We start from the raw sequence: 15,342 nt of genomic DNA on the forward strand, positions 1-15,342 counted from the left end.
AAACAACTTAAGCAGGAGTGTGTGTGTGTGTGTGTGTGTGTGTGTGTGTGTACACTTACACACCGTTTTTAAAATTAAGCAGTGTACTAAAACACTTAGTATTCTTCAACTTTCAGACTCTGCACTTGAACAGTACTGGAGAGTTGGGGGGCGGGGGTTTAACCATATCAGGAAGATGTTAAATATGCACATCAAGTTCTGATTTATAATGCAATACTGCATATTTGTGTTTTGCTTGCTAGGTTTAGTGTGCTGTTTTTTACTTAGCACATTAAAATCTAGTTTACCATTGAAGACATGTCTTAGTTTTAACTATATACTTTTGCTGTAGTGATAAGCTACTTTTCTGTTTCCGAAGGAGCCTATACATGAGGATCAGGTATACAGATGGCATGAACTCTTACCATCTACAAAATTAACTCCAGTATCAGTATCTCCCTTTTTTACAAAAATTTGAAAAATTTTATTTCACTTTGAAAATCCCTCTTGTGAAAATAAATCTAGTTACTCATGGTAAGAAGCAGTACCAGCTCCTCTTCTTTCATTTTTTTTTGATCTTCTTCAATGCTTGCTCAATTGTCAGAGGTGGGGATTTGTGGCTCTTGATGTACTGTAAAGTAACAAAGTTGGTTAATACTCAAATGCTATATCAATATAGAAAACAAGAGTAGTTTGCCTCACAACACATTCCTTTCTATACTAGCAACAGAAGCTGTGGCCTCTATCCAGGATGGGGCAGGGCAGAGTGGGGGCTGTGGTAAAGGAGGGTGTAGGTGGCATTTTTGGAGGGTGGGAAATGACAGTTCCTGCTTCAAAGAACTTACTTAAAAACAATCTAGCCTATTAAACTAAGCACACTACAAAATGCTTGGAAGAGCTTAAATCAGGGGTGTTTGTGCAATGTTCATACAGCACTTTATGCATATGCTTTAAGAATTGTAATTATACACTTTTTTTCAACAATGTTCTCTATCTAGCTCATTCCCAGAGCGCTGCCTGGCCTGTACATTGAGTGAGGCAGGAAACTACTGAATGCAGAGTGCTGAGCATTCAAAGCAACAAGTTACATCTGTGGAAGGTGTGTACTGAACATTACATGCAAAGTACTCAAAACAAGAAAGAGTATTGGTTTTGTAACTTTGACAGCCAAAATTAGTGGGTAGTTCAAATTTTTGATCTCCTCCAGTCCCCCTGTGTAAAATGGACATAAATACCATCTTTATCCCAAAGTTATTCTGACTGTAGCATAACATTTGGAGTGCAAGTAGTAAAGAAAATCCTAGAACTGCAAAGTTGATAATTATTTAAAAAAAACTTTGGCGGGGACTATCTATTCTGGGCACTGCAGAAGCCAAAAGTCTCATGGGGGGGGGAGGGAGTAAAGCATAATGCATATGAATAAATGTTCTAAACCAAAGTTACACCAATAACCTTTAATTATGCACTCCTAACCTTCATGCTTCACTTTGCAAGAATAAGGCTCTTACCAGATTACATAGTAACATTGAGAACAACAAGAAAATGCAGATTAACAGGGCTACCTCTGTGATGGTAACACTGGTTATTGAAAGCTAAAACACATTTGAGTGCCATATGGTTTATCTAGCAACTCAGAACCCACTCTTTACTATAAAGTCCTAGAGTATACATAACGTGTTCTTGAAGAACCAATTCCTCTCCCCCTGCCCCCCCACCCTGCCTGCACTAATTTAGGCATGGTACTAATTCTCAAATAGCAAGCAGCCTTGACCCTTGGAATACTGCAGAGAATTGCCTGGCTACTTTTACCAGAATCTGAGCAGGCTCTCATACGTGCATATTACAACTAGAAGTTCCTGTAAGCTTCTTATAAACTAGATAGTATAGCAGCTATGTAAATTCTACTTTTTAATCTAATGGGAATAAATGGTGTTGGAAACTGCTATTTCTTGAGCAGGGGATGAGGGAAAATCTCTTCCATACATGTTATGGTCTTGTTTGGACTCAGTTTATAAAACATGTAAGATGACATCAGGTCTACACTGTTGTTCTCAACCTCTTCTTTCAAGGTGTTCCTCCTGCATATCTAGTAGCGTGAAAGCCAAGGCTGGTGTTAGGGAATCAAACAGAGCAACTGCCCAGGCCCCCTAAAGCTAAATTACTTGGGCTTCAGCCACTCATGGTAGAGACTCTAGCTTTCTGCCTTGGGCACTGGAAACTACAGCCAGCCCTGCTCTGATTTTCTTTTGGGCCATTAAACCAACTCCCATCTCCTCCCCTATTGAGAACTGCCACTGAAGATGACACAGTTCGTACTCTGCCCTAGTTACCTCCTTAGCTTCTGCCAGTGTGTGATACTGAAATGTCTCTCTCTCCAACGACTCCACAAGTGATAAATGAAGATGGTGGATGGTCTCCACGAGCTGCTGGGTCAGTATCAAGTGCTGTTGTAACATGTCATTCAAAGCAAACGCTGCAGGACTGTATGTGGTCAATGCTAAAAGCAGGAGGGAAGAGAATATGTGCCCTTAGTATTGTAATGTGAACTGTAAACAATGAATCTTGAACAAGTACAAGCACAAAATGAGTATTAATTTATTGTTTTTACAGTACCTTCTATGGCATCCACAGTGACAACATGACTGGCAATTGGTACTGGATCAATGTAGCTACAGCCTACATCTGGGCCAAAGATTGCTGTACCATTACCTATGCATAAGATAGAATCTTAGAATTACTCCTCTGATGAAGTATGTCAGAACTAGAAGTATGCAGCAGTCCATTTTTGTAAGACTGTAGAGTTACTACATAGGTTTAACTAGGGACATCTAGTTAACACAAAAGCTGAAGCCCACTGCTCATGTGGTGAGGCTTGTCTTACTTGAGATCATAAGGTCCCCCCCATTATTTGCCACAGTGGTGGAAACTAGTATTTTATAGGAAACATCCTATGAACAGCATAGGGAAGTGCTCAAGCACTTCATAGTTGTTTTCAATTGTACATGAGAGCAAAAGCTAGGCTTTTCTTATGGACCCTAGCTAACTCTGACCATTCACAGGCAGGTTCCACCCTGATCCAATCGGGACCACCTGTTAAAGTGGGCATCATAAATATGTAGTAAGGGGCAACAAGTGGCAACTGACAGAGATCTTGGCCCACTGCAGCACTTCAGTACATGCTTTTCCATGCACCTAACACACCTCTTAATGGTGATCCAAACCAATCCATTTTTGTTAGCTAAAACTGTAGCTGCCATTTGCAAAACTGGCCTAGACTCTTTCTTCAAGCTGGAGTAAGGGTTTATTTGCTTGAGTCTTTAAAATAGCGCCATATGCTGAGAAGCTTTCTGAAGAGCTCCACAACAAAATGTATGAACTGGAGGGCAAAGCAATCAGTGGTGACACAAACACTAACTATATAAACAGAAAAATATAGTTTTTTTAAAAAAAAGTTACCAACACATTCTCTGACCCAGACAGTCTAATTTATGAATAACTTCAGAGCTAGACAATGATTATACGGCGACTCAGACTCCTTCAGTTCATTGCCTGAATGGCAAAAGCCACTAGTGCTCTTTTACAGCTGAAGAAAAGGCCAGTGATGGGTTGAAAAAAAGGTACCTGTAGCTGCAGTTTAGGAAAAAAAACTCAGTTGCTTGACCTTTGTAAATTGGAGCCTGGTGTTTCATTAGTAGATAAATGCAGAAATAAAGGATTCTACTTTGGAACAGTCGCTTTAGTTATGTTTCATACCTCAGTTGGCAAAAATCCTATTTGAGGTCATGTGGGTAGTCCCATCCGACTGTCTTACTAATACTTGTGTTGGTCCAAATGCCCCTCAAGGACACAGTCCCACCCACCTCTCCTGCCTTTTAGCAGACACAGTTGCCGGTTACAACGTGTTCTGCCTAGTAATGATAGTGTATTTTGTACAGCCAGCAGAATGAATAGTGTGACAGATTGCGTAAGGTGCTTTTTCAGTGGCAGCCAACCCTTGGCTCTCAAGCCACATGTGGCTCTTTGGGCTATTAAATGTGGCTCCTGCTTAGAGCTGTGCAGTGGGAGTGCCACCTGCTGCTCTGTGCATCTGCCCCAGCGTTTGCTGGAAGAAGCTTGTTGCGGCAGCTTAAGATGAGTTGCCAGCATCAAATTTAAACAGAAGACTGGTGGGGGCTGCTTGGCTCTGGGGGAGGGAGAGGGCACTGAGTTCAAATGGGGGGTGAGTGGGGGGGAAGGGAGGCTGGGGGTGCCTGCTTTTGGGGAAGGCACTGGATTAGAGCAGGGAGCCTGGGGTTGTCTGGCTCTAGGAGAGGAGTGGGTTATAGCAGGGAGATGGGGGTGTCTGCTTCTAGGGGAGGGCACTGAGCCATGTATTATATATTTATTTGTATATATCTAGATAAATACAGTAAACTCTTTCATAGGTAGCAGTCTATTATCCAGACTGCTCAAATAACTGATATTTTAACTATAAGTAAATATTAGTTATGGTTTCCAGTATAGTGAAAGTAAATACAAATAAAACCAAGACAGTATAACAGTGGTGCCCAAAGTGTGGTCCAAGGCCAAGTACTGGTCCTTGGGGGGAAAAAAAATACCGGTCCTTAGAAAATATACAAAGTATTGCTATGTACTATTATTAGTTTGAATAAATAATGAACAGTGAAAATTTATTCATTTTTCATTTTTTTAGATGCATTTACATTTTTGGGCTGCAAAAAAAAAAAAAAGGTACTGAAAAAACAGGTTCCCAACTATATAAAGTTCGGGGAAACCCTGCAGTATAAGTTTATGGCATACAATAGTACTGTTGTTGGTGAATACAGTGCTCTGCATATAGTTTTGTTTGTTAATAGCCAATCTTCTTTTTCTTTAGTGTTATGCATTGCTAGGTATAACTCTCTATTATCCACACTATTTGAATGGCTGCAACCTCCAAGTCCCAGTTTACTGTATATAAAAGTAACTATATACTATGTGGCTCTTTCACTCTATCCACATGGCTCTCTGCATTCTCTTTGTGGCTCTTAGTCCCTAACTGGTTGGCTACCCCCTACTCTTTTTGATTAAACTAAAAGAGCTATAGCAAACAAATGTAAATGCAAAATAAGACACATTTTTAATAGTGCAAGTATGTGACTGTTGGAACAATCTACCAGAGGTGGTTGTATTTTTTTCCATCTGTATAAACCTTTAAATCAAGATGGGCTATTTTTGTAAGTGGTCTGCTCTAGGAATTATCTCAGGAAGTTCTATACCTTGTATTATACCACGTCAGATCACAATTATGCCTTCTGGCTTTGGAATCTATGAATAGATTTTAGACAATTATTTATGAGTATCATGTAAAATCTAGAAATGACAAATTTTAAATCAGTGTGAACTTACTATTTGACCAGTAATAGGTGAATGGTGACTCAGTTGTTTGCACAGCAATCTCCTTCACAGTTACTCTGTTTACTGTCTTGTCTCCCTTTTCCTTAGGCTGAAATGATGAGACTGAGGGAGAAAGGTCCTTGCTAGAACACACAGAGCTGTTAGAGTGCCCCACTGACATTTCAGACAGGGACCTTCGGTCTGTAGTCTCAGGTTCTGGTAAAGACAAAGATTTTTCAAAATCTTCAGAATAGTCTGAATTAACAGTGCTCTCCTCAGGTCCAGGAAACACTTGTCTAACCTTAAGATAGTCTGTAGCAATTCCACTTAAAACCTCAGAGATTTCTTCTTCAGTTATGCTCGCCCCTTCCATATCATTGTGAGAAGCAGTACTAGTACTAGTTAAGGCACTCGCCACTTTAAGGGGGGTTTGGTTATTACTCATATGAAACACATTTGGTTCCAAGTCTTTGCTTGATTTTTTAGTCATTTGCATGTCTGTCTCCTGTTAAAAAAAAATTCCATGGGGGAGTCTCAGCAATACATGTTGAAAGTGTTTCAAATATATTTGTACAATGTTGTACTACAGTGTAAATCATTTATAAAATATTAGTCTTATTGGCTGCTGCATCCTTTGACTGAACCTATGTTTTTTCAATAGGGAATGCGTGACGTTCCCTTGAAATAATACCAAGAAAGGTAAGTGTAACTAACAGATATGTAATCTGATAAAAAATTTTTTAAAACAAAGTGAATATAATCTCAGAGGCCGTTTCTACACAGGCAAGATCTTCCCAAAGAACGGTTCCTTCTTCCAGAAGATCTGTGGAGCTTCTACACATGTAACACACTCTTTTGGATTTCTTCCAGAAGAAGGTGGCCCCCTCTTCCGGATTCTGTATTCTGTTCCAGAATCAGGAAGAAGACCTTCTTCTGGAAGAATCTTCCAGAAGAAGGCATGTGTAGATGTTCCCGGACTGCTTCTTCCAAAAGAAGCAGTCCTCCATGGTGGCAGCCTGCTGGAGAGCAGGGCTGCTCTAGACACCCCCAGTGAGTCTTTATGGTCCTCAGGTCCTTGCAGCCTTTAAAGCTGCAGCACCCTAGCGCCCCCCGCCCCCGCAGTCCCCCCCCCAAAGCCCCCGCTACTGCCCCCCCCACTGGCCCCTCAGATGCTCCTGTGCCCCCAGCCCATGACCCTGAGGTCCTGGCCGCCCTTTGGCGCCCAGGCTGGCCCAATGCTGCGCTGAGGGACCTCGCAGCATGGCTTGTGGCCACAGTGGGCCCTGTGGAGGGTCGCCCAAGCCACAACCCACCCGCCCCCGGTCCCTCCGCTGAGGCCCAGCAGGATGCTGACCGGCCCTACCTGCTGGTGCTTCTGGCCTTATCAGTGCCCTGCAGGGGACTGTGCACCCGGGGGGGGGGCACCCGTGGCCTTCCACCCCATCCCTTGATTAGGGCCCCCCAACATTCCTGCCCCAGTCCCCATCCAGGTGTAGGTGCCCTTCCCCCTTACCCCCATGTATATAGTTCACTCCCTATCAGGTTTTGGTTGTTACTTTTATTATTCACTATTTACTATTTAAATTTTTCACATTGGTAATGATTCACGGTTAAATACATGGTAGCACTCAGCACTCCCTGTCCCCGATTACTGTGGGGGAAGGTGTGGGGTGTGCACATGGGTGTGTGTGTAGGGGTGCCTGTGGGGGAGGGGTGCAGGGATTAATAGTCCCCTTGGCTGAATGCCTCCCGAAGCACCTCCCCAATCCGGAGCCCATCATGGTCAAGCTGCCAGCTGGGGGCCGCAGTGGGCTGCTTGTAGCGGGGGGCCAGCTCCGCCATCCAGCCCTGGGGCAGGATCCCCTCATGTGCCTCAATGAGGTTGTGGAGCACGCAGCAGGCACCCACGACCTGTGGGACGTTCTCCACCCCCACATTGCGGCACATGAGGAGACACCTGAACGGCGCCTTCAGATGGCTGAAAGCACACTCAACGGGCTACCGGGCCCGTGCAAACTGGGTGTTAAACAGCTCCTGGGAGGGTGTGGGGTGGCCCGTGTATGGGTGCATCAACCAGGGCTGGAGTGGGTAGGCCGGGTCGCTCATGAGGCAAAGAGGCATCATGATGTCCCTGATGATGCACTCCCGCCGGGGCACAAATGTCCCGGCCTCCATCCTGCGGAACAGAGCAGAATTCTGCATGATCCACGCATCATGTGCCCTGCCTGGCCAGCCAACAGAAATATCTGTGAACTTCCCACAGGCATCCACCACAGCCTGAAGCACGATGGAGTGGTACCCCTTGCGGCTGACGTATCGGCTGCCACTGTGGCTTGGGGCCCTGATGGGGATATGTGTCCCATCGATCCCCCTGAAGCACTGGGGGAACCCGAGTGCGGCGAAGCCCTCAACAATTGTGTCCAGGTCGCCCATGCTCACCAGCTGCCGCACTAGCGTGAGGTTGACTGCCCTCATGATCTGCAGGGGAATGGGCACGCTCGTGGGCATATGCAGAAGGATCCCTGCCCCACTCCCTTCCACTCCCTACCGGGCCCCCCCGCTGAAGGACCCCTCCGGCAGCAGCCATGTGGTATCTCTTCTGGGCTAGGCCTGCCCACCCCCCCCCAGCCCTGCTCCCTCCCAATTGGTGCCTGGGGTCCCCTGAGCCCACTGGCCCCCGCCCTCCCTCCCACTGGTGGGGCACAGTCTGGGGCAGGGCTTACCTGGAGGACAATGGCCCTGACTGTGGATGTGCCCACCCTGAACTGCTGCCCAATGGATTGGTAGCTGTCCGGGGTAGCCAATTTCCAGATGGCGATAGCCATGTGCTTCTCCGGGGAGATGGCAGGCCTCATCCAGGTATCCTGGCATTGTAGCATGGGGGAGAGCCAGCTGCAGATCTCGAGGAAGGTCTCTTTCTTCATCCACAGGTTCTGCAGCCAGCGGTTAGTTGTCCCACTCCCCCATGACGACCCTGTCCCACATGTCCATGCTGGTGGTGTGGGTCCAGACACACTGGAGCAGTTGGAGGGGCCCGGCAGGGGTGGTGGGGTGCAGGACCCATGGGCCTGGGCCTCTGCCTCCACAGGAGGCTGAGGAGGATGGCCAAGAGGATGGCTAGCATGCGGATGAGGGCAAGCCTGCTGTCCTGTGGCTGCTGGTGGGGGGTCCATGCCTGCTGGTCTGCAGGTGCTGGGCAGGGACCTGGGTCTGGCTGGCTGGACGGGCATAGAGTTGGCTGGCTTCAGCAGCGTTTGCAGAGATGGGCTGTTTGTGTGGGGCCCTTTAAGGGGCCGTGTGGCTGGCGGCCTCAGAAGGACTCCCTGGCAGCGTGACCCCATCCGTGCTGTTTCCTGCCGTGTTCTTCTGGAAGAGTGCCACCGCATGTGTAGATGCACTCTTCTAGAAGAAGGGGTGGCTCTTTCGGGGTCCTATTTGATGTGTAGAAGCACTCCTCCGGAAGAAGATCTTCTGGAAGATCTTCTTCCGGAAAAACTGCCATGTGTAGAAATGGCCAGACAGTGTAAATCTGGTCAATTTGCTTTCTTCATAATGGCTACATCTACACTACAGAGATCTTTCACAAGAAGCCCTTCCAGAATATCTCTTCCAAAAGAGCTTCTTTCGAAAGTGTGTGTCCACATACAAAAAAGCGGATCAAAAGAGAGATCTGTTCTTTTGAAAGAGCGTCCACACACAATTTGAAATAATGGGCCAAGAATTGAAAAATCAGGTGCCATGAGGGCTGCTCTTTTGAAAGACGGGCCTGAGGAGCATCCACACATTTTTTCTTTCAAAAATAGCTTTCGAAAGAAGCCATTCTCCCTGAAACAGGAGTGGAAGGGCACTTTCAAAAGAAGCACCGCATTCTTTCCATTTACTTTTGGAAGAACACTTTGTATGTAGACGCAGCATGGGATCTTTCAAAACAGCCCGCTTCTTGCTAGTGTATATGCAGCCAATATGTCTGCACAGATTATTAGAAAATAAAACAGAAGCTGTTCCCTTCAAAACATTCATCTTCATTCAACACATGAATACAAGCTCTGCTAAGTAACATAACCATTTACTACTTACCACTTGTTTTAATTCTTCTGTATCACTGGAGACATTTGAATCCAAGTCATCTATGTTCAAAATATTTAATCTAAAGTCTGCAATTGAATGATAAATGGTCATCTGGTATAAGAGCAAGAAAGTTACTTTACATATGCCTTTAAAGGAGCAAAGGCCACATGTTCAGTACTGTTTTCCTGATTTAACTATTCAATCATACAGAGAAAGAAAGTTTTATATGCAGTTTACTTCAGACCCTCCATGCCCTATCCACTAAGATCTTTTGTAATTATACAATTTTCTTGAATTGGAGAATTTTTTTAAAGAAGAAATCCAAATATTGATGTAAATTAAATCAGATGGACTCTCAATGCATCCAGGTTCTCTTGTCTAATATTGTCTAGTGACAGTATGTGAAAGTTGTTTTAAAAGTTACATGGCTCTAATCTTGTAATCTTTGTAAATGTTCAGACAAGTCAGTTGACCCCATTGGGTATGTCTCCATGAGAGGCTTTTCCTGGGAAAAATCGTGGAGCATCTCCACGCAAAATGCACTTTGTTGACAGTTTGACAAAACCTAGCACATCCATCAGCAGTGTTATACTGCTCCATGTTCAGGCATAACGCATCTCTCAACAGTGGTGTTGATAAAACAGATATGGAGACGCTTTGAGGTCCTTTTATTGACAGACAGGGGTTCCAGATCACTGGGTAGCTCGGTTTGCAGAGCTTCCGGTCAGCCATTCCGTTGAGAGAAGGCTGGGCAGTCTGGCTGCTCTCTGTCGACAGAACTGTTTGCTCTTTCGATCTGCTTTTATGTGTAGACACAACATGTCGACAGAAGTTTGTCCAGGAAATCCCTTCCAACAGTGACTTTTGTTTACAGAGGCATCTCATGTAGACATAGACATTGTGCCCTAATTATGTCCATTTAACAATGAGATAATTTTACCCTTTTGCTGGATGGGGCAATGAATTTACAGGACTTAACTTATGCTTGTAGGATTTCTGTGTAGTTTCAAATGAAAGGGAATATATATTTTACTGTATTGCCATCAGTAATATATCACTGAAACAAAGTTCAAGGTAAGTCACTTTTAGGACTTCAGCCAATAGCGTTGGTGTAGCTTGAATTAAAAGCTTAACTATAATTCTAATTTCTTAAATGTAATTGTCAGCAATTATTTGAGCTGCACTGGAGCTAAGTGTGAAGATGCAAATGTAGACATGGACAAACTGTGTTTATATTTGTCTAGACTTGTATCTTCACCAATCACTGACAACTGTTCCCTGTAACAATTTAATTCTGCAGTGCAGACAAGGCCTAAGCTGGATGCTATTGGCTTCCACTGAGTCTGTGAGCTGTTAGCTTTTTGCCGTGGTTATAACCCAGCATTCCTCACTGTTCATATCAATAAGCTAGTGAATTGTACACTGTATTTCTTCTGTAGGCATAAGTCATTCCATGCATCAACGCCTTCTTGCATTCCTCCACTCCCCTGAAAGCTTCCTATGCCTCTCTCCCTCATTGCCGTTTGTTTCAAGGACATTCCGCAATCCTCTCTCTCATGCTTTGTGCTCTTTCCTACCATTCCAGAGGCTGTGTCCCCTCATTCCTGTCTTGAATTCTTTCCTCTTCAAATCTCTGTGTGCCCCTCATTTCTCCCTTCTACACAAACCCCCTACTCCACCCAGCTACATGCCAGGTATTCGGTGTGCCTCTCAGATCCACCTCCCCATACCATTATCCCCCATTTTCCCTCCTGTCAAGGTCTCTGTGTGCATCCCCATTCCTCCTAGTGCCCTGGTCTCTCATTCCCCCTGTCTATGCCAGGGGCTTTGGTTGCAACCCTATTGTTCCTTATCATTCTATTTTTTTGTTCCCCCTGCTGGGAAATAAGTCATTCAGGATGTCAAATTTTAAAAGAGTACTGGGAGGACTGTGGCTTAACAACCAACTAAAAAAATTAAGGAGATAAAAAGGCATAATTTAAAAAGTAGAAGTTAAATCCCAGTGACAAAAGCAGAAAGGAGCATAAACTCTGGCAAATGAAGAGTAAAAATAATTAGGAAGGCCAAAAAAGAAAAAACAAAAACTAACAGCCAGGGAAAAAAAAACATCAGAAGCAAAAAACTCACTAAACAACCAGTGGGGAAAAACTAAATGAATTCTTTGCATCAGTCTTCATGGCTGAGGATATGAGGGAGATTCCCAAACTGAACCCTGCTTTTTAGACTGGATCTACACTAGGGTGGAAAGTCAATTTCCGATATGCAATTCTAGCCATGCCATTAGCAAGCCTCTTTAGGCTCATGTCAATGCCCCTTACTCTACACAACAGTGTGGAGTATAGAGGTCCCCAGATGCGTCAATACCAGACATGCAAAATTGAACTCCGAAAGATTGATCTTCTCACATCCATCTTCCGGTAAGTATAGATTCACCCTCACGTGACAAATCTGAGGAACTGTCCCAGACTGAGGTGTCATGAGAGGTGGCTTTGGAACAAACTGATAAATTAAACAGTAATAAATCACCAGGAACACATGGTATTTGCCCTAAGAGTTCTGAAAGAACACTTATGTGAAACCGCAGAACTGTTGTTTGTAACATATCCTTTAAATCAGCTCCTCTACCAAATGACTAGAGGACTCCAAAGATGATCCTGACATTAGAAGCTGGTAAGTCTAACTTCAATAAGACGTGAACGCGTGAAGCATGATTTCCCTTTACAAAAAGGATGTTCATTCTTCCTCAGCAACTTATGTTCATTTATGTATCTGACAATTCTCTTCTTTATTATAGTTTAAACCAATCTCCTCAAAATCTTTAAGGGTGTAAACAAGCATGTGGACAAGTGGAATCCACTGGATATAGACTTCCAGAAAGCCTTTGACAAGGTCCCTTAAATGCTCTTAAGTAAATAAGCTCTCGTGGGCTAAGAGGGAAGGTCCTCTCATGGACTAATAGCTGGTTAAAATAGGAAACAAAAGGTAAGAATCAATGGTCAGTTTTTCAAATGGAGAGAGGTAGCTAGTGGTGTCTCCCAAGGGGTGGATACTGGGATCAAACTGATTTAATATATTCCTTAATGATCTGGGGAAAGGGGTAAAGAGTAAGGTGGCAAAATTTGCAGATGACACAAAACTGCTCAAGACAGGTACGTCCACAGCAGACTGTGATGAATTTCAAAAGGATCTCACAAAACTTGGTGACTGGGCAGATGAGTTTGAATACTGATACATGCAAAGTAATGCATATTGGAAAACAATCCCAAATATATGTATAAAATGATTGGAAAAAATGACCTGTTACCAGATCTTAGCTGAGAAAGATCTTGGAGTCATTGTGGATAGTTCTCTGAAAACATCCACACAGTGTGCAGTGGCAGTTAAAAAGCAAACAAAATGTTGGGAATCATTAAGAAAGGGATATAGAATAGGCTCAAAAATCTCATTGCCTCTATATAAATTCATTGTACACCCATATCTTCACTACTGAGTGTAGATGCGGTTGCCTATTCTCAAAAAGGATGTTAGAATTGGAAAAGGTTCAGAAAAGGGCAACAAGGAGATAGGAAGACTGCCATATGAAAAATTAATAAGCCTAGGAATTGGAAAAGAGGTGACTGGGGATATTATAGAGAACTATAAAATCATAACTTGTTTAGAAAAAGTAGATAATGGAGTAGTTTTAGTGTCTACAAGTCACATTGTATGTTTAGAACATAAACAGAAATATAAAATGAACTTGGCAAAACTCACAATTGGAACTTTCACTGGTTGCCTCCTCCGTATTTGCTCCTTTCAAAAACAACTCATCCAAAGATTTGATTTCACTTCTTTCAGACAAGGACTTCTGACTTTGTTTGCTCTGATTTGTTCTGGGTGAAGTGGTCTCTATAATACTGTCTTTTATTGAACCTGGGGACTGACAAGATATACTAATTATTTTTGGCAAGTCTCTACTTGGTGAAGAAGGAGTCTGTGAATTGATTCTACTGGAAATTCTTTTCTGAGAACTATTGCTAAGTAGTGAAAGAGCACTAAATAGGTTTGTCAAAGACTGTTTACTGTGTGGAAAAGACGTTCATGGTGGACTCTTCATCTTGGAGTTATGGAGGACTTGAAAAAGAGAGATGTCTTTACGTCACCTTTTTTCAATATTCACAGAAAGGTTTACTATCTTTTACTTTCACTAAAAGTTAAAATGCAATATACTGATAACAAATAATCAACCATTCAGAATGCTACAGAGTAAGAAGCCATTACAAATACCAGAATTAAGTTAAAATGTGTAAATTTTCTGTCAAGTGATTTGCCATTTAAAGTGTAAGTTCATAAAATATAAATAACAATGTCTAACCCAATAAAGTTAATTTGTTACCTTTTCATCAGGTTTAGAATAATTGGTGTTAGCCTTCCAGTTCACATTTTCACTGGAAAACTCCAAAGAGCTCTCTAGTAATTGTCTCATTTCCTCTTCATCTCTATTTAGACCAAGTTGTTGTCTAACTGGCACTTTGTTTTTTGTTGTCTGGTGGCTGTTTTTTTTCTTGAAATGGACTTTACTTGATGTCACATTTTCATTGACTGTGTGATTTCTCTTCAGATACCGGCTACTTCTTGTTGTGTGTTCTAGGCTGGAACTGACTGAGTTTTCGTCAGAAGTTTTCAGAGCTAATGCAGTATCAGCCAAATCCATCTGCACCTTTCTAGTCATGATCTTGCTTTCTATCTGTGCCAGTTTTCTCAGAATGGCATTTGACCTCACCTTTGAGGCTGTATCCACAGGGATTTTTGTAACATGCTTAGTTCCCTTCTGCATGGCAGCAGTAGCCATCTGGTTCAGCTGGTTTCTTTGTGCACACTGCTTTTTCTTTAGGAATCTGCTGTGGTGCAACTGAGTTTCCATGAGGGTCTCTGTTCTAAGGCCTTTGTTTTTTTCAGTTTCCCCCATATCTGTGTTGCCTATAGATAGATCACTGGAAGACCCAGTAGGGGTGCTACTATGTTTGGACATGGTGAGATTTTTATGGGGAGAATCCACGTGACCCTGTGGAAGAATTACAAAAAGGATGATGATCCCCCGTTGGTATTAGACTAGACTATTGATCTACTGCTGAGTCCCTGCATGACTTAGACAAGGTGTTTAATCTTTCTCGAATAGAAAAATGAGGACAGCTATGTTTTCTTCCTCTGCCAGTTGCCCGTCTTCCCTATTTCAACTGACAGCTTTTCAAGGCAGCTCCTGTCCCTTACTATGTGGGCCTCTAACTCTACCTGGTGTCCTGGGTCCCTCCCTGTCGTCGGTGGGACATGCAGGCTCTTCTTCCGTTGTACAAAAATGAGCACCAGCAAGACTGAACTGAGAATGACACCGCGCTTAATCCCTCGCTCGCTCCCTCCCCTACACAGGTCATCCAGCGCTGGGGCTGACACCACAGCAAAGCCTGTGACTGGAACGCAGATCTCACTATCTGTTAACCCACAGCTGATGTCCACGAAGCGCAGCACTTCCCTCTGCAACACTGCTCAGGCCGAGACCTTCCTCCTGGGCGGCGGCGAACAGAATACACCCTGCCCTGGATCGAACAGATTAGGCTCCAGGTCTCTCGCCACAGCAGCACAGGTAATGGACGAGCTCCAGCCTCAAGCATCACAGCAACACAGACCCACCAACATACCGCCCACTGATTGGCTCTGCGCGGCCAGCCCGCCCACAGGCGCCTCTCCCTTAACAACTTCTTGTCATCGTCCTGCTAGAACCAATCACAAAGTCTTCTACTCGCTTCCAAGGCGTGAGGAGCCACTGCGCAAGACGCCTGGAGTAGGTGGGCCGGACCGCGCCGGGTCTAAACCAATCAGAGCTCGCTCCATCACGAGGCGGGAGATTATGAACCAAACAGCGCCCGATGTGGTATGAGGCTT

At 44.0% G+C, this 15,342-nt stretch overlaps 1 protein-coding gene across 1 annotated transcript; it reads right to left on the bottom strand.

Annotated features, from left to right (window-relative positions):
* Positions 1-81: 81 nt before the first annotated feature.
* On the bottom strand, positions 82-15,051 carry C27H19orf44 (chromosome 27 C19orf44 homolog). The gene is made up of 7 exons (XM_074978000.1): positions 13,799-15,051; positions 13,177-13,342; positions 9,433-9,509; positions 5,368-5,860; positions 2,593-2,688; positions 2,310-2,476; positions 82-610 (listed from the first exon to the last, which is right to left on the bottom strand). Exons 1-7 carry the CDS (start codon positions 14,432-14,434, stop codon positions 542-544), a joined length of 1,704 nt encoding a protein of 567 aa, XP_074834101.1. The 5' UTR covers positions 14,435-15,051; the 3' UTR covers positions 82-541.
* Between the last annotated feature and the right edge of the window lie 291 nt (positions 15,052-15,342).

This window comes from Carettochelys insculpta, chromosome 27, assembly GCF_033958435.1.
Source record: "Carettochelys insculpta isolate YL-2023 chromosome 27, ASM3395843v1, whole genome shotgun sequence".
NCBI lineage: Eukaryota > Metazoa > Chordata > Testudines > Carettochelyidae > Carettochelys > Carettochelys insculpta.

Coding starts and splice junctions, on each gene's coding strand:
- C27H19orf44 (XM_074978000.1), bottom strand. CDS start 14,434: ATGTCCAAACATAGTAGCACCCCTACTGGGTCTTCCAGTGATCTATCT. Junction 13,343..13,798: donor ATTCTAAACCTGATGAAAAG/GTAACAAATTAA, acceptor ATATCTTGTCAG/TCCCCAGGTTCAATAAAAGA. Junction 611..2,309: donor CACTGGCAGAAGCTAAGGAG/GTAACTAGGGCA, acceptor GTTACTTTACAG/TACATCAAGAGCCACAAATC.